Source organism: Pteronotus mesoamericanus, unplaced genomic scaffold (assembly GCF_021234165.1).
Source record: "Pteronotus mesoamericanus isolate MK-2021 breed Mesoamerican mustached bat unplaced genomic scaffold, CSHL_Meso_final scaffold_125, whole genome shotgun sequence".
NCBI classification, from domain to species: Eukaryota; Metazoa; Chordata; class Mammalia; order Chiroptera; family Mormoopidae; genus Pteronotus; species Pteronotus mesoamericanus.
In genome coordinates this window covers 62,525-86,371 of record NW_026555304.1, presented here as the reverse complement: position 1 = coordinate 86,371, position 23,847 = coordinate 62,525, and the positions used below count along the sequence as shown (strand labels likewise).

At 39.6% G+C, this 23,847-nt stretch overlaps 1 protein-coding gene across 5 annotated transcripts in view; it reads right to left on the bottom strand.

Moving 5' to 3' along the window:
• IFT88 (intraflagellar transport 88) overlaps positions 1-23,847 on the bottom strand; it is a 211,100-nt gene that overhangs the window by 158,988 nt on the left and 28,265 nt on the right. For 4 of the 5 annotated variants that reach the window (XM_054587970.1, XM_054587966.1, XM_054587968.1 and 1 more), the window contains exons 3-7: positions 22,658-22,720; positions 2,836-2,892; positions 1,622-1,678; positions 946-1,009; positions 168-237 (exon numbers count right to left, since the gene is read on the bottom strand). In XM_054587970.1, the coding sequence (XP_054443945.1) occupies positions 168-237; positions 946-1,009; positions 1,622-1,678; positions 2,836-2,892; positions 22,658-22,720 (311 nt within the window). Of the gene's footprint in view, positions 1-167; positions 238-945; positions 1,010-1,621; positions 1,679-2,835; positions 2,893-4,505; positions 4,698-8,895; positions 9,122-22,657; positions 22,721-23,847 lie in introns of those variants that run through there. The other variant, XM_054587969.1, reaches the window with a different exon arrangement.

Sequence of the window (23,847 nt, the reverse complement as noted above, 5' to 3'; positions counted from 1 at the left end):
ATGGCTCTTTTTCTTAGGCTTGTTTCTTTTGCTGCTTCCAAGGACTCAGGATGATGTTGTAATTACTATTCTGCTGACACAAACTTTTAAAATACTTAAGAATTATGTACTTGGAAAATAAAAACATATGCAACAACAATAAAACAACAGCATAAGGACTTACATACCTATCTTCATTTTTGGCTTCCAAAGGAGGAGCAGGGCCCCTTGACTGACCAAGGGGATCAAATGCAGACCCTGAGACATAATTCAAGAATTCATATTTAATCTGCAACTCAGCATAATTGAAGAAAATATGAAAGTTTGCACAGTTATTTATTTATTAAATGGGCTGCATTACCAATTTATTAAATAGCTAGACTTTTATAATGTCTACATAAACATTTTGATTATCAAGAAATTGGTGAGATTTTTAACATACATAAAACTATGTAAACAAAACTTGTGTTAACATATAAAAACAAAAATGAGATGCTCTCTCAGTATTTATTCCTCCCCCACAGTAATCTATTCCTATTATGAACTCTAGATTATCAATCGTGTGAGCAACAACCTGGCATTGGCCTTTTAATTGTTCTTATTGGTAAATGTACATTAACTTTTGTCACAATAATTTTATTTTTAAATTATTATTTATATTTTATATTTAAATACTATTTTTACCTTTACTTTAAAAAAACTGAATTCTAACTTATGTAAAATAAAACATGATTTTTAATGTACAGTTGGTACAATCTGAGAAGTAATATGCCAGTGCAACTACCACCCCAATTGGGATGTAGAGTATTTTCATCACCCTTTTTCTTTCTTATGGTACCTAAAATAATGGCACACCTCATAATCAATGCAGTGTTAGATTTTAAATGGCAATAATATTTACACATATAAAAATAGTAAGAAATATGAAAAGATCCGAAAAAAATGAGTAGAGACAATATAACAAACCTCTCAAAGCTGCTTTCGTAAAACCTGCTGCTCTCACTGCTGTCATGGGTCTAGTAACTCCATCCTTAAAAGAACAGGAATCATTTTAAAGTATTTACAGTTCTGCAATTGGCACATACCTTAATATAACCCCAATTTTAATACTGATTCTTAATCACTACCTGCTTATTCTGTGCTTCTGCCCCTCTATGTCAACCCTGTCTCTATTTTCACTTTCTCATGCAAATGTATAATCCCTTGTTCTAATGGGGCTTACTCCACTTGAAAAGAAAAAAAATAAAAAACCTCATGGGTTTTTACATAGCACCTTATATAGCCTGTTAGCTGTCTGCTCCCCTACTTTTCGTTGGTATCCTCTATGCCCATGAGAAAAATCACAGACCTGGTTGTAAATGACAGGAAAAATGGGTCCCACAGTGTACCACACAAGCAAACCATCAGTCCACATCCACTCCCCAGTGGGATCTCATCTGAAGTTTCAGGAAGTCCAGAGACTTTGCCCTTAAAGGTTTCAAATAGTCCAACATGTAGCCCACACTTTAAATAATCAGGGTCATTTTATCAGTAACATCTTCTTTAACATTTTAAAATAATACAATAAAGAAAAGAAAACTTTAGTAATAATATGCTAAGTCAAGAGAGAAGCCCCAAATGATCAACCACCTGACAGAAATACCTGGATAACCCCTGTCACTGGTCTTCCTCCCATTGATGATGCCAGGGATGTTTTGGACTAGTAAACAGAAAAATTAGTTAAAATAATTTTTAAAATATCTACACTTAATTTTATAAACAAAGTTATAAAACATTTTTTATAACTTTTTTCATTCTATTGGCAAATGAACCTAATCACAATCTTCCATGTATCATCTGAGGACACAGGATCAAACAGTAAAACTCTAAAGCAGGTATCAGCTAACTACAACCCTCAGCCTTGTAAATAAAGTTTCCCTGGGCACAGCCATGCCCATCTGTGGCTGTTCCAGCACTACGAATGCAGAGTAGCAACAGAGACTCTCTGGCCTGGAAGCCTAAGCCCTCACAGAAAGTATTTACTTTCTCCTATTCTGAAACAGCACCAAAAATCGAATTTATAATTAATACATATGTGGGCTGATTAATAAAGGCATGTTTCACATAACACACAGTCATACCATATTATGTATAAAGGCTACTTTCTTCATTCATATAAAGGGAGAGCATGAAGGCAAGTGCCCTGGACCTCTAGGTTCTGAAACCATTTTTCTGACCTCTAAGAACTATTATTATTCTGCCTCATTCTCTCATGTTTTTCCAGTTCCTTTGTAAGCTAAAAATATCCAAATTTGGGCAACATTTAAAAGATTTTCCTTTATGGATTTTTATATAGCATCTTTCCTCCAAATACCACAAATAAAAGTAATGCCCAAATATATGCCTTTGAAATTTTTCTTAAATTTTACTTTTTATATTATTTATTTAATATTTTTGTTACCATTTAGTCCCCTTATATCCCCAGATTTTACTTTTTAATGATTTAATTAGTAAGTTTTTGAAAAATTACCAACATATTTACATTTATATAACATGTAACTTCACATAAAATGTATGAATGGAGTACACATGAGACTTGGTTATATTAAATATAAAAATGAAGAGAAGTCAACCAACACACACAAAGTTTACAATTAGAAAAAGGTAATAAACTATTTTTTGATATATTTATGATCAAAATGACTAGAATATTCAAAGCTATTAATCAAATGAGACTTTATACTGTTCATAACTATTCAAAACAGAAAATATATCTGGGGCATGGACTGAAAGATAGCCAAAATTATTAAGAACTGCCTAAAATGAACTTCTATATATGAAAAAGCATCTTAATATTTTCAGCTTAAGAAAACCTACCCCATATCCAGTAGCTACAGGTCTAGTAACTGCTGTGCTTGGTATTTTAGCAGTTATCTTGCGGAGGAAAAAAAAACATAGTTAATAGAATTCAGATTAGGCTACACAATAGAAAACAGGAAAAGAAGTGGGAAATACAGACTTGTCAATAGAGAAATGTTTATATAATATTTAGAATGATTTCCTTTTAAATTATCCTACATATTAAGGAGCTCAGGAATTTTAGGTATGGAGAAGGAGACTTATTATTCTGGATTCATTTCACAGGAGAAAAGGGATTTTAAGATGACCCAAGGTGCCTATAGCAAAGATCAGTTTTCATGGTTGCTTCCATCATTTATCATGCATACTTATTACTGCCAGCCACGAGGTCTAACAATAGACAGGATTTAGAGCCAGAGAATCTGGGTTTCAATGTCAGCTCTCTCTCTGCTAGCTTTTAGCAATCTCTGCAATCTCTTTGCACTTAAAGTTTCTCACATCTGAAATAAGGATGCAAGGTATGCTGATCACAGAATTGTAGTTGGAATCAAACAGGACCATGTAGGTTAAATTGACATAAACATGCCAGTTGTTAGGCATATTTATTTGAAATATTCGATGAAAATATCAATACAGAAAGTCTACTTCTGGCTATGATGAATTACTGTTTTAAATAACATTTCCACTATGAATTAATAACCTGGGAATGAAAATAATTGTGTAAAATATCAATTTGAATACTTTTAGAGAACCAGTAAGGCAGTAAAGAATTACAAGGTCTCCAGATAAGGAAAGGGGAGGACTTGAGAGGTGAGCCTGTGTTAGGATCTGCTTTTTTCCTACAGGCATCTGCTTATTCCAAAGGCATGGCTAAGAAGCTGTATATAGCTTTTTGTAGATTCACAGGCCTAAGGAGATAAACACTGGAGTTAGGGGCTCACCCTTGTAATAATCCCAGCTTTAGACTGTGATCTCAAAAGGCTAACACTGAGAAGTTAAGTTAGAAGTATACCAGCCCACATAAAAACTGAAGTCCAATTTAGGATCACCTTACATTGTCTCTAAAAATTTTTGTTTGGACAGACCTCATGTGTATCACTTTCTGGATTTCTTTTCATTCTTTTGTTTTTCTGGCTTTTGGTTTGGCAGTCTTGCCTCCTATTTGACAACAGGTCTCTTCCTGGTTTTAGAGACAATGTAAGTCTACACGAAGTCTGTCCAGAAAAAGTCCAACCACTGTTAATATAACGAGAACTGTTTGTGTGACATAGATGCAACCTGGCAGCCAAGGAGAGTGGACTGGAATGTGCATGCATGAACAATGACAACTTCACTGTACTAGTCAGTGAGAGCAGTATGTGTCACTGAGAAAGCATGTGTACTGTGTGGCCGTCGTATTCAAAATGACTGAGTAGAGCAATGGATCTGCATCAGATTTTGCATTGTGCTTGAACATTCCACTGTGGAAACTATTTGGATGACTCAGAAGGCTACAGCTATGGGCAACTGGTGGTTGGCAGCTTCATCATGACAATGTGCCCACTCATGCATCCCGTCTCATGCAGAGTTTTTGGTGAAACATCAAATCACCCAGGTGACTCAGGCCCCTACAGGCCAGATTTGGTGCTCTGCAACTTCTGACTTTTCCAAAAACTAAAATTGCCTTTGAAAGGGAAGAGATTTCAGACCTTTGATGAGATTCAGGCAAATATGACAGGCAGCTGATGGTGACTGGGAGAACTGTGTGAGGCTCCAAGATTCCTGCTTTGAAGGGGACTGAGGCATCATTGTCCTATGTTCAGTGTTTCTTGTATCTTGCATCTTCTTCATTAAATGTCTCTAGTTTTCATAGCACATGGCTGGACACTTTATGGACAGACCTCATATAATGAAAAGTATCAGACACAGATTTTAACATAACTATGCTTAATATGTTTAATGAGCTAAAATGCAAGATTGATAATTTTAGTGGAGAATGGGAAGGTATAAAAAAGTATGAAAATTCTAGAACTAAAAAATAGGTGAAAATAACTCAAAATGTCCAGGAAATTCCTAGCATTGTCCAGGAAAGTAAAACAAACAAATTTATTTATTTAGTAAAAAACAAATTTATACTAGATCCTAATAAGTTAAAAACGGGTATTATAATCTTTAGGAAAATACTAAAAGATTGGTTAAAGCTATAAACTCCCAAGATATCAGAGGGGGGAAATGGAATAATAAAAAACAAACAAAAGAAGGCAAGAAAGAAAATGAAACATAAAAGAAGCTGAAAAATTGAAAAGCAAATAGTAATACAATAATAAATTTAAGCCAAACCAGTAATTCCATTACATGTAAATGGGCTAAATACTTCACTAAAACAATAAGATTATCAGACTATATTTACAAAGCAAAACTCAATGACATGCTGCTAAGAAACATGTCTTGACTATATATAGATATGGAAAAGTTGGAAGTTAAAGATTGGGAAAGACATATCATGCAAACACTGGACAAAAGAGGGCAAGTATATTAATACAGGTACATTAATATACTTATATCTGACAAAATAGACAAACAGCATTACTAGAGATAGAAAGACAAAACAATAAAAGTCTCAATTAACCATGAAAAATAACATTTCCAAATATTTTTGCTCTAAATATATAAAGTGAAAAACTAAAAAAGGTAATAGATCCACAATCATACCTTTTTATTAATAAGTAGTCAATAGCCCCCTCCTCCAAATCAGTAAAAATATAAGACACTTAAAAAACATTGTTCTAGTTTGATTCCTAGTCAGGGTTCATGCCCGGGTTGCGAGTTCAATTCCAGGTCAGGGTGCATGCCCTTGTCAGGAAGCGTAGGAGAATGCAGTCTCTCACTCTCCCTCCCTTCCCCTCTCTCTAGAAACAACAACAACAACAACAACAACAACAACAACAACAACAAAACATTAAAGCCCTGGCTGGGTAGCTTAGTTGGTTAGAACCTACTCCTGATACACCAAGGTTGCCAGTTTGATCCCTGGTGAGGGCACATACAGCAAGCAACCAGTGAATGTACAAATAAAAAGAACAACAAATCAATGTTCCTTTCCCTCCCCCTCACTCTCTCCCCCTTCTTCCCTCCCTCTCTAAAATCAATTTTAAAAGAACACTTAAAAACTTGACCTAATTGACAGATAACAGGTCTTAGAAAAAGCTGAAAAGGATAGGGTCTCAGGACTTTTTTCTATGAGAACAAACTGAAGGAAAGGTATATATATATACACATCTTTATATGTATATTATACCTATACTATTATTCTTTTCAACTACTTACAAATGACTAAATCATTTCTTTTAGCATTAGTCAGACCTCTTCAGATAGAGTGGATCCTACCCTGTCTCTTCCTTTATTTACCTGACACCCTCACCTGTCATATCTTTCCTTTCTTATCTCAAGGTCAGTCTTAACTGTACATACCCTTTAACAGTCAAATGTAAATTTATCCTAAGCAGCCTATTCTGATTGTCCCAGTGACAGATAATTTTCATTTATGATCCCATAACAACTTATACTCTTCCTTACAGAACTTTCTATACTTCATTATTTCACTTAGTACCCACCTTGTTCATTTTCAACTACAAAAGAAGCTTGGTAGATTCCATGCATGGTACAAATCAGAAATCTATACTTTGAATGACATACACAAAAATTTAATAATACTGAAAAAAATCATGCTAGCAATTAGTGTACTGATAGAATACATATTAATTAATTGAGGGTCATTAATCCCAGGGAGGAGTAGTAATTTGTAAATTAAGCCCCAATGTTTTGAAGGCTCAAAGTTTATGTAACCTTAAATATTAGAAAGACAAATATCTTTTAAACAATGAGGGACTGAGGTAAACATATTGCATAAATAATATTTATATTCTCAAAAGCCTAAAAATTCTTTAATATAAAATATTACTAGAAAACATTGTTGAAAGAAGTTAAAGAAAACTCATATATATGAAAAGACATCCATGTTCATGGATTGGAAAACAATATTGTTAAGATGTCTATACTACCAAAAACAATCTATAGATTCAGTCCAATTCCTAACAAAATCCCAATGTCATCTTTTGAAGAAATAGAAAAATTCATTTTAAAATTCCTTTGGAATCTGAAGGGACCCTGAATAGACAAAACGATTTTTAAAAGGATGAACAAAGTTGGGGAACTCATATTTCCTGATTTCAAAACAGATTACAAAGTTACAGTAATAAAACAGTATGGTACTGGCATAAAAACAGAAAAATAGACCAATGAATCAGGAAAAAAAGCCCAGGAAAAAACCCTCATGTATATGGTCAAATGATCTTCAACAAGGGTGCCAAGACCACACAAAGGGATAAGGTCAGTTTTTTCAACAAATAATGGTGGGAAAACTGGACATCCACATGCAAAAGAATGAAGTTAAACCTTTATCTTACACCATACACAAAAGTTAATCAAAATGGATAAAAGGCCTAAATATAGGACCTAAAACTATAAAACTCCTAGAAGAAAACCTAGGGGAAAAGTTTAATGATATTGGGCTTCTTTGGCTATGACACCAAAAGCACTGGCAATGAAAGCAAAAATAGACAAATGGAACGACATGAAACTCTTAGAGTTTTGTGCATCAAAGGACATAATCAACACATTGAAAAGGCAACCTTCAGAATGGGATAACATATTTGCAAATCATACAAATGATAAGGGATTAATATCCAGAATATATAAAGAACTGTTAGAACACAAAAACAAAAAAATCAAATAACCTACTTAAAAAATGGGCCAAGAAATTAAATAGACATTTCTTCAAAGATAATATACAAATAGCTAACAAGCATATGAAAAGATACTGAATGTCACTAATCATCAGAGAAATGCAAATCAAAACTACAATGGGAATCACCTCATACCTATTAAAATTGCTACTCTCCAAAAAAACAAAAAAGAAGAAGAAAATAACATGTGTTGACAAGTATGTGGAGAAATTGGAGCATTTGTGCACTGTTACTAGGATTATAAAATGATCCACTATGGAAGACAGTAAGGAGATTACTCAAAAAATTAAAAACAGAATTACCATATGATCCAGCAATTCCACTTCTGAGTATTTATCCAAATGATTAAAAACAGGGTCTCAAAATGATATGTGCACAGCCATATTCACAGCAGCATTATCACAATACATAGGCAGTAGAGATGATTCCAAGATGGCTGAAGAGTAGGTGGAACCTACACTAACCTGCTGCTGGCCCTAGACCAGATTTCCTGCTAAATTGTAGAGCAATCAACCTAAATAATAAACTGAAGGCTAGCTGAATTTAAATATAACCAAAGATTTACAAAAGAAGCCCCACAGACTGGTAAGAAGGGCAGAAATGTGAAAAGGGCTAGTTTCTGCACCAGGTGCTCAGTGACCAGAGGGATATTGGGGCTGCAAAACTCCTGCCCCCGCCTCAGGAAGTTAAGGTCTTAACCCCATGCAGGGATCCCCAACCCAGAGCAACAGAGACAGGAAGAGGAGTCTGCATAGCATTCAGCCTGCCTGGGAGACCCAGATGCCACCTTTTCAGGGACGAGCACTCCTATTGTTATAGCACCAGCCTGGGGAGTGCAGTGTCTGGTCTCTGACTGCTGGTGAGCCCACTCTGCCATACTCAGGTCCTGCGGAGGGGTGTGCTAGCTACAGCCAGCAATGAGTCCTCTTATTCTGGGTCCTCTTATTTGGGGTCCTCTTATTCTGGGAAGGTTCTTGGCAGAAACCCAGACAATGACTAAACTGTGTGGCTTTGGAAAGAGGGACCATGTGCCCCACTTTGAGTGCATGGAGGGTGCCCCTCGCTCCACCTGTTGAATCGCTTAGCTGGCCTCGTCCTGCTGAGTTCAGCTGAGCAGGGAACCAGAGTGTCGTGCAGAGCTGGGACTTCTGGACAATGTCTTACAGGGAAGATTTCTGTCTGAGAACCAGATGGGTGGGGACTGGGGTGTGGTGGCTACATCGCAGTGAGGAGGGCCATTCATATCTCCCTGGTAAGCTTAAGTCTGGACTATCCTGGAAAGGGAAAGAAGTACCTGCCCACTTCCTATAGGCTTGTGGGCATCTCCCTCAATGGGAGACTGCTCGGATCAGCCTTGCCAAGTTCTGGAAACTCTGCTCCACTGGGCTCAGTTCTGTGGGGAGAAGGAAGGGCAGCTCAATGTGGGGACATTAAAAAAGTGATTCCTTCTGAGGCTGTTGTGCTTAGCCTAGTCCTGCAGCCTAGGTCAGCATTACCCCAATGGGAGAGATTCTTTTGATCTGTTTCCCTGAACCCTGGGTGGCTGAGTTTGCTCTGGCAGAGGAGACATCTGGCTGTACCCATTCTGAACCTACCATGAGTGCCCCTAGGGGGAACTAGAGTTGAAAACTCTGGCAGAAACTGAGTGCTTTAGTTCTGGAGTAGGGGCAACTTTCCTCTCATTGAGTGCCTGACTGCATGATCTCCAGGTAGGGGTCACACTAGCCCTATTCTCCCAACCCTAGTTGCCATGCCCTACCAAGCTCCCAAACTGTGGAAGGAGCTTGGTTCATGCCCAGCCTGGGTCCACTCTAGTCTTCTTTGAAAGACTCTAGAGGAAGACCAGGCAACTCCAAGGGGAGGTGGAGTAGCTGACAGGTGGAGGCAGAACACAGGGAGCCTCAGTCCTTTTACAGATCTGCCCCCTGTTCCAAGCTGGAGGAAGTCAACCCTTATGCACAGATTGGCCCCTCCCATGCACACCCAGGTCCAGCAGACACAACCACAAGCAGTAAACAGCATAGTAACTCCAAGACTGATTACACACACATCTGACATTGACCTGTACCTGAACCATGCCCAAGTGGACCCAGAACCAACACAACTAGTGGTGGGCTTCAGACCACCCCAGAGCTTGACCCAAGTGGCCACACAAGGGGCACACCCAAAGGGGAATGCCAGCAGGCATCAGACCCTGATGGGAACAACTCTACCTAAAGGGACAGCCCCTGCATGGCATCTCATTCATGGTGATTGAGGTTTACCCTTAGGGTCAGCCAGCCTGAAGGGTTAACTCTACCCACAAAAGGGCCAACAGCATTCAAGACTCATCTACAACAGCAGGATACACATAACCCACAAGGAACATTCCTGGAGCATGGGACTCAAAGTAATCTAGGAGATTGTACCCCTGATCCCAACAAAACACCTTCATCATAAAGTCAGCATAACAAGTTTGTAAGTCACAGCAGATCTATCTACTACACAGAGACAAAATGGGAGACAAAGAAATATGCCCCAAATGAAAGAACAAGAACACCTCCCAGAAAGAGAATGAAATGAAATGGAAGCAACGAAAAAGCCAGATGCAGAGTTTAAAACAATGGCTACAAGGATACTCAAGGACCACAGGGAAAGAATGGATGATCTCAGTGAGAACTTAATGAGACAGTAAGCATTAAAGGACACATAAACTGAAATAGAATGAGTCAGAAATGAAGAATCCACTAGAAGGAATCAACAGCAGGTTAGATGAAGTAGAGGATCAAATCGGTGATTTAGAGGACAAGATAACAGTAAGCACCAAGCAAAACATCAAAAAGAAAGATTTTTTAAAATGAGAAAAGTCTAAGGGACCTCTGGGACAATATCAAGGATAACCACATCAGCATCATAGGGGTTCCAGGAGAAGAGAGAGAGCAGGGGATTCATAAACTGTTTGAAGAAATAATGGCTGAAAACTTCCCTAACCTGGTGAAGGAAAAAGTCACCCAAGTTCAGGAAGCACAGAGAGTCTAAATCAAGATGACCCCAAAGAAACCCATATCAGATACATCATAATTAAAATGGCAAAGGTTAAACACAATGATAGATCTTCAAAGCAGCAAGAGAGAGACAGTTAACTACAATGGAGCTCCTATAAGGCTATCAGCTGATTTCTCAACAGAAACACCAGGAGGGACTGGAGGGACTGGAACGGAATATTTAAAATGATAAAAAGCAAGGACCTGCAACCAAGACTACTCTATTCAGCAAGACTATCATTTAAAAGTGAAGGCGAAATAAAGAGCTTCCCAGACCAAAAAAAAAAAAAAAAGGTTAAAGGAATTCATTACAACCAAACCAGTACTGCGAGAATTACTAAAAGGCCTAACTTAACAAGAAAAAGAAATATAGAGAGTGAAACACAGGTATAAAGAATAAAATGGCAATAAATAACTACTTGTCAATAAAAACCATAAACGTGAATGGATTAAATACTCCATCAAAATACATAGGGTAGCTGAATGGATAAGAAAACATCACCCATATATATGCTGTCTATAAGAGACCCACCGCAGAAAAAAAAAGATGTACAGAGACTAAATTCAAGGGATGGGAAAATATTCCATGCAAATGGAAATGAACAAAAGACTGGTATAGAAACACTTATATCTGAAAAAATAGACTTCAAAACAAAGCCCATAACTAGAGACAAAGAAGGTCACTACATAATATTTGAGAGAGCAGTCCAACAAGAAGATAAAACCCTTAAAAACATATGCATCCAACATAGAAGCACCTAAATATATAAAGAAAATTGGTGGGCATTAAGGAATAGATTGACAGAAATACAGTCACAGCAGGAAATTTTAACATCCCACTGTCATCAATGAACAAATCTTCCAGACAAAAGACTGACAAAGTAACAGCGACTTTAAACAACACAATGCATCTGATGGATTTCATTGATACTTACAAAACATTTTGTCCCAAAGTAGCATAATATACATTCTTCTCAAGTGCACATGGAACAGTCTCAAAAGAAGAGCACATGTCAGGACACAAAATGAGTCCTATCAAATTCAAGAAGACTGAAATCATATCAAGTATCTTCTCTGATCACAATGGTATGAAACTAAAAATCAAGAGCAACAACAACAAAAAATTGAAAAACATTCAAACGCATGGAGGTTAAAAAGCATGTTATTAAACAATGAATGGGTAATAATGAGATCACGGAAGAAATAAAATATTACCTGGAAAAAAATGAAAATAAACAAACGACGACCCCAAATCTATAGCACACAATGAAAGCAGTCCTGAGAGGGAAGTTCATAATATTACAGGCCTACCTCAAACAGCAAGAAAAATCTCACATAAACAATCCAACAAGAAACCTCAAAGAACTAGGAAACGAACAAAAAACAAAGTCCAGAGTTAAGTAGAAGGAAGGAAATAATAAAGATCAGAGTGAAAATAAATGACAAAGAGATTAAAAAAAAATAAAACAATACAAAAGATCAATGAAACGAAGAAATGGTTCTTTGAAAAGGTAAACAAGACTGACAAAGCTGACCTCCTTTCAGGGCCAATCTGGAATTACAACTAAATTGTGGAGAAATCACCTGGAATAAACAACTGAAAAATAGCAAGATAGGAACCTTACAACCTTGGACAGACAGAAGAATCAGCTTTAGAACAATCTAACTGATAAGGAGTGCCGTAGAGACTCAAGAAGGCGAGCGGGGTGCCCATGGGTGGCAGTACCAGAGGGATATTGAAATGACCAGTTGGATCCCCCTGAGAAGACTGGGGTCTAAACCAAAAGTAGGGATCTCCAGACTACAGCACCAGAGCCCAAAGAGTACACAAGAAACAACCAGCTGTAAAAAGAGGCAGAACTGCTCTCTGCCAGGGACAGGAGGCTGGAGATGCAAAGAGCCATTCAAAGGGCCAATGCATAAATTTTTATTTAAAGCCATGTACCCTGGTCTCTGGAAAAGATGGGGGCAGAGTGGGCTAGGGACGCCTGAGGAGAGACTGGGGAAGGAGGCTCTGGGGAGAGAACTGAGAGAGTAGCCAGCGGGATCCTGGTACTGACTCATCCCCCATGTGGCAGCAGCCATCTTGATCAGGCAGATACCACTCCCCTGAGCGGCAGCAGCATCAGAGGATCCAATACCCCTACCCCCAGGTGGGATTTGACCCTGCCCTGTGCTGTCTGAGCCACTTGCTGACTTCAGAGTGGCAGCCACAGATAATAGATCCCTGGCTAAAGGGGGCATAGTCTAGAGACACTTGAGGAGAGACTGGGGATGGAGGCTTTGGGGAGAGAACTGAGAGAGTGGCTTGCATGGTCCCAGTGCTGACTCCTCCTCCATAAGACACCAGCCATTTTGCTCAGGCAGAGACCACAGCCCTGAGTGGCAGCAGTGTGAGAGGACCCAGTAAACCAACACCCAAGAGGGACTCTGCCCTGTCCTGAGCTGTCTAAGGCTGCCTGCTGAGTGCAGACTAATTAGATTAACAGTTGAAGGAGACAGCCACAGACAGTAGTTTCCTGGAAGTTTCAAACAGACTGCCTAAGGTCAGACAGGAACAACATCTGACATCATCAGAGGCAGATCCAGAAAGTAAAAACAATGATTTCCTACCAGAGAAGTTCACACCACAAAGTCAGGAAATCAAGACAGATCAACTTAAAAATCAGAAGCAAAAGAAAAGAGTCTCACAAATAATGGGAAGACAAAGAAATTCACCCCACTCGAAGGGAAAGGAGCAATCCCCAGAAAGAGAACTAAATGAAATAGAGGCCAATAAACTATCAGATACTGAGTTCCAAACAACAGTTCTAAAGAAGCTCAATGAGCTCAGTGAGCTCAGAGAGAATTACCAAAAACTACAGGGAAACTACCAGGAACTTACTGAGTATACTATATGAGCGTGAAAAAGGACATAGAAACTATCAATAAGAGACAAGAGGAAATGAAGAATACAATTTTTGAATCGAAGAGCACAGTAGAAGGAATCAAAAGCAGGCTAGATGAAGCTGAGGACCGAATCAGCAAGTTGGAGGACAAGGTAGAGAAAAGCTCCCAGAAAGAGCAAGAAAATGAAAAAAGACTCAAAAAGAATGAAGAGGCATTTAGGGAAATGCAGGACAACCTGAAACGTGATAATATCCATACAATAGGGATACCAGAAGGAGAAGAGGATGAGGAAGGGATAGAGAACCTGTTTGAAAAAGTCATGATGGAAAACTTCCCTGACTGGAGGAGAGAAAAAGTCACCCAAGTCCAGGAAGCACAGAGGGTCCCATTCAAGAGGAGCCCAATGAGGCCCACTCCAAGACACATCATCATTAAAATGGCAAATATCAAAGACAAACAGAGAATGCTAAAGCTAGCAAGGGAGAAAGAGGTAGTAACATATAAGGGAGCCTTGGTACAGATAGCAGCTGACTTCTCAACAGAAACACTGCAAGCCAGAAGGGAGTGGCAAGAAATATTCCAAGTCATGAAAAGCAAGGGCCTGCAACCAAGACTGCTCTACCCAACAAGGCTTTCAATTCAAATGGAAGGCAAAATAAGGAGTTTCCCAGACAAAAGGCTAAAACAATACACCTCCACCAAAGCAGCATTGCAAAATATGGTAATGGATCTACTTGAAGAAGATGAAGAAAAAGATTCTGTGAATACCCAGTTCCATTCACAGTTGCCCGTACTTGTTATTACCAATATTTTTAATACTTATTAATCTAATTGTGACAGTGTGTTGTTACTTTATTATTTATTGAAACTAAACCTGTTTGAGTATATTTCTTGCCTATTTCTATTATTTTTTTTAAAGCTTTAAATGACTGGTATTCTTTATCCATTTATTGATTAAAGGTTTGTAGAATTGTTTTCCCTAAAAAACAAACAAACAAACAAAAAACCTATTAACCCTTTTTTAGATGTGTGGCAAATACTTTTCTATTCTATTACTTGTCCTTTAACTTTTTTTATATGTATATTACTGTATAGTCTTAAATGTTTAATATAGTCATATTGTCAATATTTTACTTTATAGCTTCTGAGTTTGAATATTTTACTTCAGGGTAAGAAAAATATTAGTTTGTGAGGATTAGGAAGATGGCAGAGGAGTGAATGGGAGTCACGCTGACCTCCTCCCCAGACCAAACTGGAATTGCGACTGAATAGTGGATAACACCTAGAAAACAATGGAACGATAGTGGGAGAGGAGCCTTGGAGCCGCGGACAGTGGATTCTACTCTCACACATCCCAACGAGTGAGAAGTGTGGTGGAGGCCGAGAGGGTGGGCTGGGTGCCCACAGGCACTACCAAGAGAGGGACATTGAAACGGCCAGTTAGATTCCCCCGAGAAGAAAAGGGTCTGAATCATAAACAGGAACCCCTAAACTACAGCAGCTAAAACCAAGAAAATACAGACAAAACGCAACCCTGAAAAGCTTAGGGGCGCTCTCTGCCCGACACAGGTGGCTGGGGATGCAAAGAGACATTTAAAGGGCCAACACAAAAATTGCAGTGGCAGCCACCCTCCGTGATCTCTGGGTAGAGGCGGCAGCAGGGTGGGCTGGTGCCTGGGAAAAGACTGGTGAGGAAAACTTTGTGAAGAGAACTGACAGGACAGCCGGTGGAGCCTCGTGATAACGCACCTCCCAGTCTGCAGCTACCATCTCGCTCAGGCATAAGGGAATCAGTTAAGCTGCCTTTTGTGTACTCTGCACACAGCTTGTGCGCGAGTGAGCTGGGGGGCTAAGTGCAGACTGTCTGGGATAGCCTTGAGGAGAGACTGGAGACAGAGGCGTTGGGGAAAGAATGGGAGGAGGAACCGAAGAGTCCCAACTCCCTCCTGGTTCTGTAGTCTCCATTGTGGGCTGGAAAGGTACGACCTCAAAGAGGCAGAAGCGGGGCGCTCACGAACTAGACTGCCCGCGATTGAAACACAGTCTGCACAGAGGGTGGATCCTTGGCCGAAGGGGCCACAGAACTGCCCAGAGACCCCTGAGGGGAGACTAGAAACGGAGGCGGAGGGAAAAGAACGAGAGGAGGAACGGGGGAGTCCTGACTCCTTCTCCTTGCCGTAGTCTCCATTGTGCGGGAAGAGGCCGCACCCCCCAAAGAGCCAAAAGCTGAAAAGCACACAACAGACACCCCAAAACAACCCAGTGCAGGTGCGCACACTTGCGCTGAGTGACCGGAGAGGGTTGGCGAGCGTGTGTGTGACCCGCGCAGGCTGGCGAATGCTTGCACCAGCCGGAAAGGCCTCCCACAGATTGGCACCGATACTGCCTGTGAGGGACTGCACAGAGCGGCAAGGGCAGGGGTAAACTGACCCGCCCGGCCCATGATTGCGGAGCGGCTGACAAAATTAGTAGGTCCCGGCCGAAGGGGTCACAGAGCTGCCCAGAGTCCCTGGAGGAGAGACCGGAGACAGGATTAAGGGGAGAGTCCTGGAGCTGACTTCCTCCCATTTCCCTAGTCCCCATTTGGCAAGGGCAAGCAGCGCACCCAAAGAGCCAAAAGCGGGGAAAACACACAATAGAAGACCCTAAACTGACCAGTGCTGGGGAGTTTGCCGGCCAGGGAGGCCAAACGAGTACGAGAGGTCGCGAATAAGCCCCATGGGCTGAGGCAAGCACGTGAGAGCCCAGGCGGGGAGGGTATTCTGCCAGGCCGGGAAGCGCGATCAAGGAGCCAGCGCCAGAGTGCAGAGTGATCCCAAAATATAGTCCACCCCGACTGCAGGGGTCACAGAGCTGCCCCAAGCAGGAGTCAGACACAGACAGTAGACTCCTGAAAGGCTCAAACAAACAACCCACAGTCATATAGGGTCAACAACTGACATCATCAGAGGCAGGCCCAGAAAGAAAAGTAAAGGGGAAAATAAATACATAAATAAATAAAAAGATGCACCTACAACCATAGAAGTATAATCCACAAAGTCAGGAAATCTAGACAGCCAAATTGAAGCAGAAGCAAAAATAAATAAAAAAAAAATAAGTAAATTACTTAACAGACTCTCACAAAAATGGGAAGAAAAAGAAGTTCCCCCCAAATGAGTGGAAAAGGGGATTCCCCACAGAGAGAGCTAATTGAAATAGAGGTAAGGGAACTATCAGATACTTAATTCAAAACAATGATTCTAAGGAAGCTCAATGAGCTCAGCCAGCTCAAAGATAACTATTAGAAACTGCAGAGAAACTATCAGGATTTTACAACAACTATATCAACCTGGAAAAGGACATAGAAACTATCAAAAAGACACAAGAGGATATGAAGAATACCATTTCTAAATTGAAGAACACAGTAGAAGGAATCCAAAGCAGGCTGGATGAAGCCGAGGATCGAATCAGTGAGATGGAGGATAAGGTAGAAAGAAGCTCCCATAAAGAACAAGAAATGGAAAAAAGACTCAAAAAAGATGAAGAGGCATTTAGGGAAATGCTGGACAACCTGAAACGTAATAATATCCAGATAATAGGGATACCAGAAGGAGAAGAAGAGGAGCGAGGGATAGAGAACCTCCTCGAAAAAGTAATGATGGAAAATTTCCCTCATTTGAGGAGAGAAAGGCTCTCATGGATCCAGGAGGCACAGAGGACCCCACTCAAGAGGGACCCAAGGAGGTCCACTCCAAGACACATCATCATTAAAATGGCAACTCTCAAAGACAAAGAGAGAATCCTCCAGGCAGCAAGGGAGAAGGAGAAAGTAACATACAAGGGGGCCCCGATACGCCTAGCAGCTGACTTCTCAACAGAAACACTACAAGCCAGAAGGGAATGGCAACAAATATTCCAAGTCATGAAAAGCAAGGGCCTACAACCAAGGCTGCTCTACCCAGGTAGGCTCTCAATTAAAATAGAAGGAGAAATACGGAGTTTCCCAGACAAGACAAGGCTAAAAGAATACATCTCTACCAAACCAGCACTCCAAGATATGTTAAGGGGACTGGTTTAAGCAGATGAAGGAAAAGAATGAGAGAGAGAGGGACACAGGTACAAAGAGGAAAAATAAGTAAGTTTTATCAGTAATAACTCTCAATGTGAATGGACTAAATGCCCCAATCAAAAGACACAGGGTAGCTGAATGGATAAGAAAACATAACCACACATATGCTGCCTACAAGAGACCCACCTCAAAGCAAGAGACCTACACAGATTGAAAGTAAAGGGATGGAAAAAAGCATTCCAAGCAAATGGTCATGAGAAAAAGGCAGGGGTTGCCATACTTGTATCAGACAAGGTAGATTTCAAAACAAAGGCCATAAAAAGAGACCCAGAGGGACACTTTGTCATACTTAAAGGAAGAATCTATCAAGAAGATATTAACATTGTAAACTTCTATGCTCCCAATATAGGAGCCCCCAAGTTTATAAGGAAATTGTTGGATGATTTCAAAAACGATATAGACAGCAACACACTGATAGTAGGGGATTTCAACACCCCACTGTCAAAAATGGACAGATCTTCCAAACAAAACATTAATAAACATATTGTGAAGCTGAATGACACACTGAATCAAAAAGACATAACTGACATATATAGAACCTTACATCCCAAAGAAGAAAAATACACATTCTTTTCAAATGCTCATGGCAGTTTTTCAAAGACAGACCACATGATAGGACACAAAGCAAGCCTCAGCAAATTCAGGAAAATTGAAATAATACCAAACTTTTTCTCGGAACACAAGGGCTTGAAACTGGAAATCAACCTCAAAGAGAAACTTCAAAAACTTGCAAATTCATGGAGACTGAACAGTAGACTATTAAACAATGAATGGGTCAACAATGAGATAAGAGATCAAAAAATTTCTGGAAACAAATGAAAATGAACAGACAACAGTCCAAAACCTATAGGACACAGCAAAGGCTGTCCTGAGAGGGAAGTTCATAGCAATACAGGCTTACCTAAAAAAGATAGAAACAGTTCAAATAAAAGACCTAACACTACAACTTCAAGAACTGGAGAAGCAACAACAAATAAATCCCAGAGCAAGGAGAAGGAAGGAAATAATCAAGATCACAGCAGAATTGAATGACATAGAGACGAAAAGAACAATTCAGAGGATCAACCAATCCAGAAGCTGGTTCTTTGAAAAGATAAATAAAATTGACAAGCCTTTAAGCAGACTCATCAAGGAAAAAAGGGAGAGGACCCAAATTAATAATATCAGAAATGAAGGAGGAGAAATAACAACTGATACCACAGAAATACAAAGGATCGTCAGAAACTACTATGAACAATTATATATGCCAAGAAATTTGAAAATCTTGATGAAATGGACAAATTTTTAGAAAAGTATAATCTTTCAATACTGAAGGAGGAAGAAACAGAAAGCTTGAACAGACCGATAACAGCTGGGGAAATTGAAGCAGTGATCAAGAAACTCCCGACACACAAAAGCCCAGGGCAGGACAGGAGAATTCACAAAATCCGGTTTCACAGGAGAATTTTACAAAACATTTAAGGAAGAGCTAACCCCTGTCCTTCTCAGACTATTCCAAAAAATCCAAGAGGAGGGAAGACTCCCAGGCTCATTCAATAAGGCCAGCATCACCCTGATCCCAAAACTAGATAAAGACCCTACAAAGAAAGAAAAGTACAGGCCAATTTTGCTGATGAACAAAGATGCTAAAATCCTCAACAAAATATTGGCAAACCGCATCCAGCAATACATTGAAAAGATTATCCATCACGATCAAGTGGGATTCATCCCAGGTATGCAGGGATGGTTCAATATATGCAAATCAGTAAACGTGATACATCACATAAATAAAAGACAAAAACCACATGATCATCTCGATAGAGACAGAAAAAGCATTCGATAAGGTACAGCACCCATTTATGATCAAAACACTCAGCAAAATGGGAATAAATGGGGCATTCCTCCACGTAATAAAGGCCATATATGAAAAACCTACAGCCAATATCATACTCAATGGGCAAAAACTGAAATCTTTGCCACTAAGATCAGGAACACGACAAGGATGTCCGCTTTCACCGCTTCTTTTCAACATTGTATTGGAAGTCCTAGTCAAAGTGGTCAGACAAGAGAAAGAGATAAAAGGCATCCAAATAGGAAAGGAGGCAGTAAAGCTATCATTGTTTGCAGATGACATGATAGTGTACATAGAGAACCCTGTAGACTCTACCAAAAAACTCCTCAACCTAATAAGTGAATTTGGCAAAACAGCAGGATACAAAGTCAACATTCAGAAGTCAAAGGCAGTTCTGTACACTGGCAATGAAATAGAAGAAGAAGAAATCAGAAAAAAAATACCATTCAATATAGCAAGAAGAAAAATAAAGTACCTAGGAATAAATTTAACCAAAGAGGTAAAAGACCTGTATGCAGAAAACTATTCAACATTGAAGAAAGAAGTTAAGGAAGACACAAATAAATGGAAGCATATACTGTGCTCACGGATTGGAAGAATTAATATCATCAAAATGTCCATACTACCCAAAGCAATTTATAGATTCAATGCAATCTCTATTAAGATAGCAATGACATATTTCACAGAAATAGAACAGACATTTCAAAAATTTATATGGAACCATAAACGACCCCGAATAGCCACAGCAATTTTGAGAAAGAAAAACAAAGTAGGAGGGATCACAATACTGGACATCAAACTATACTACAAAGCCTCTATACTCAAAACAATCTGGTACTGGCACAAGAACAGATCCATAGACCAGGGGAACAGAATAGAAAGCCCAGAAATAAGCCCAGGTCTCTATGGGCATCTAATATTTGACAAAGGGGGCAGAAGCATAAAGTGGAGCAATAATAGCCTCTTCAACAAATGGTGTTGGGAGAGCTGGATGTCTACATGCAAAAAATTGAAATTGGATCATCAATTGACACCACACACAAAAATAAACTCAAGATGGATAAAAGACTTAAATACAAGTCGCGACACCATAAAAGTCCTAGAGGAGAACATTGGCAGGAAACTCTCAGAGATCCCACACAGCAATTTTTTCACTGATATGTCTCCTAAAGCAAGGGACGTAAAGGAAAGAATGAACAAGTGGGACCTCATCAAAATAAGAAGCTTCTGCATGGCTTAAGAAAACATCAGCAAAATGAAAAGGGAGCCAACTGTATGGGAAAATATATTCGCTAATGATACATCAGATAGAGGTTTGATCTCCAAGATATATAAAGAAGTCACTCGACTCCACTCCAAGAGGACAAACGATCCAATCAAAAAATGGGCAAAGGACCTGGGCAGACGCTTTTCCAAGGAGGAGATACAGAGGGCCCAGAGGCATTTGAAAGGATGCTCAGCATCACTAGCCATCAGAGAAATGCAGATGAAAACCACCATGAGGTACCACCTCACACCATCAGAATGGCCATCATAAACAGATTCGCAAACAACAGGTGCTGGCGAGGCTGTGGAGAAAAGGGAACACTAGTACGCTGTTGGTGGGAATGCAGACTGGTGCAGCCACTGTGGAAAGCAGTGTGGAATTTCCTCAGAAAGCTGAAAATGGAACTGCCTTTTGATCCAGTGATTTCCCTGCTGGGACTATACCCTAAGAACACCAAAACGCCAATACAAAAGAACCTATGCACCCCAATGTTCATCGCAGCACAATTTACAATAGCCAAGTGTTGGAAGCAACCTAAATGCCCATCAGTAGGTGATTGGATCAAAAAATAATGGTACATATACACAATGGAGTACTATGCAGCAGAAAGAAAAAAAGAACTACTAAACTTCGTGACAGCATGGATGGAACTGGAGAGCATTATGCTAAGCGAAAAAAGCCAGGGGGTGAAAGACAAATACCATATGATCTCACCTATAAGTGGAACCTAACCAACAATACAAAGATGCAAGTAAAATAAGACCAGCAACACTGAAAGGAAAAGAAATCAACAGAGACAAGAGGGAAGGAGGGAGGGGGGCGGGGAAAAGGAAGGGAAGGGGAAAGTCAAAGAACATATAGCAAGGACTCATGGACAAAACCAAAGGGGAAGAGCTGAGGGAGGGAAGGAGGTAGGGGGCAAGGGAAAGTGGTGGGGGGGAGGCAGAGCAAATGTATTTGAAAAAATAAAATAAAATTAAAAAAAAAGAAAAATATTAGTTTGTATTTTCTTCTAAAACGCCTTGGATTCTACATATTGATTTTTAACTCACCTGAATATTTCTTGTATAATGTGTGAAACAGGGCTCTATATTTGTTTTATTTCAATTAATAGTAGTCCATGCACCTTATTTGTTGAATAAACCTTATTTTCCCCATTGATTTGAAATATCAATTTAATCATATATTATACTGCTGGACAAAGATATACGTTTGTTTCTAGAGTGCTCATTTTATTTCATTGAAATACTTGATTATTTCTGTGCTGGTGTCATGTTGGTTTAATTGCTGAGACTGTATAATGCGTTTAAATTTTTTAATATATTATAATTGACTTTGGCATTAAAAAATAAATAAAATCAATGTCCATTTAGGAAGGCAAAAGAGAGAGAGAGAGAGAGAGAGAGAAAGAAAGGAAGGAAGGAAGAAAGAGAGAGAAAGAAAGAAGGAGGGAGGGAGAGAGGGAGGGAGGAAGGGAGGGAGGGAGGAAGGAAGGAAGTAAGGAAGGATGGAAGGAAGGACGGAAGGAAGATGGGACTCCTACCTTTGCAACAACATGGATGGAAGTGGAGAATATTAAGCTAAGGGAAATAAGCCAGTTGGTGAAAGACAAATACCATATGATCCCACCTATAAGCGGAATCTATTCAACAAAATAAACTAATGAACAAAATAAACCACAGGCATGGAAACATGGAGGAGACTGAAAGTGACTGGAGGGGATGGGGAAGGAGGACAGTGGTGGAAAGAAGGGGAAGGGACTAGACAAGGAACATGTATGAATGACCCATGGACATGGACAACAGAGTGAGAATTGACTGTGAGAGTGGGGGTTAGGGTGGGATGGGTGGAGGAGGGCAAAGGGGGAAAAATTGAGACACCTGCAATATAATAAACATGATTTAAAAATTAAAAAATAAAAGAAAATAATTTACTTACAGGAGGCCTTCTGCCATGACTGGTTCTCACAGCTTGCTGAAAAGCTGTGTCGTTTTCCAATTCCTAAAATGAAAAGGAAATTTAACATTCAACATGAAGTGAGAATTTTTTTTAAATGTTGAAACTTTTTTGTTTGGTATTCATGATCTTCTCTAATTCATCCTCTCCCAATTGTTGATATCTAGCTAGGAGCTCACAGACTCCTGTCCTCAAATCTGCCTCCTCCACACTGCCTAAAATATTAAGGCTCCTTCTTCCCTTAGGATGAGGAGTACTGATAATGTTGTTCAAGTGCAAGGACTCTTTATTGGCCACTATTTAAATGGGTGGCATCATCATGCCTGGTTAAAGATCAAGTACACAAGGATATGGCCTTTCTTCTGGGGTTTTTTCCCCCCTTCAAGTAGCTTGAGCAGTAGGAACAAAGAATCACATCTTTTTCTTTCCCTTCCTCTCTCTCTCCCCTCTCTTCTTCCATATGTGGGACCATGACTTAGATTAGCCCTGGCTGAGAAAGCCTTGGGACAGAGAAGGAAATATTCTCTACAAGCAATGGGGCAAACACTTCCTCTTCTTCCATTTTCACTTGCCAAAATGAATAGTTTGCTGGTTCCTGACCTGTACTCATATCCTGTACTCCTTCATATATGAGGAAAGGAACATCTGTCAAGGGCAAGATAAAAATGATAGTGGGTTTCCTGGACAAATGCAATTTTTAGACTCTCAAAAGGACTCAGTCTTACCAACTAACAATCTTCTAACCAGCCTTTACTTCCTACTCCTACATCAACACATATTCTGGCTCTAACACTTCATACATAGCTATGAGCAATTTTTGATTTATTTCAATTGACCCTTTTCTGAGGTTTTGCTTTCTACTGTTTTGGTTACCTAAGGTCAACTGTAATCCAAAAATATGAATCATTCCTTTGTCCACCCTGTATACACTCCTACGCAAGTCACCTAGGAGCCATATAAGTCATCAGATTTGTTATCACACCGACTACTGTGGTATGTAAGTGCTTGTGTTCAAGTAACACTTATTTTACTTAATAATGCCTCATTTACCTGTCTTCATGTCATCATGAAGGCATTTTATCATCTCACATCAACACAAGAAGGGTGAGTACAGCATAATACTGTATTTTGAGAAAGACTACATTAGAGGCAGGAAAGTTAGAATAGGAAAC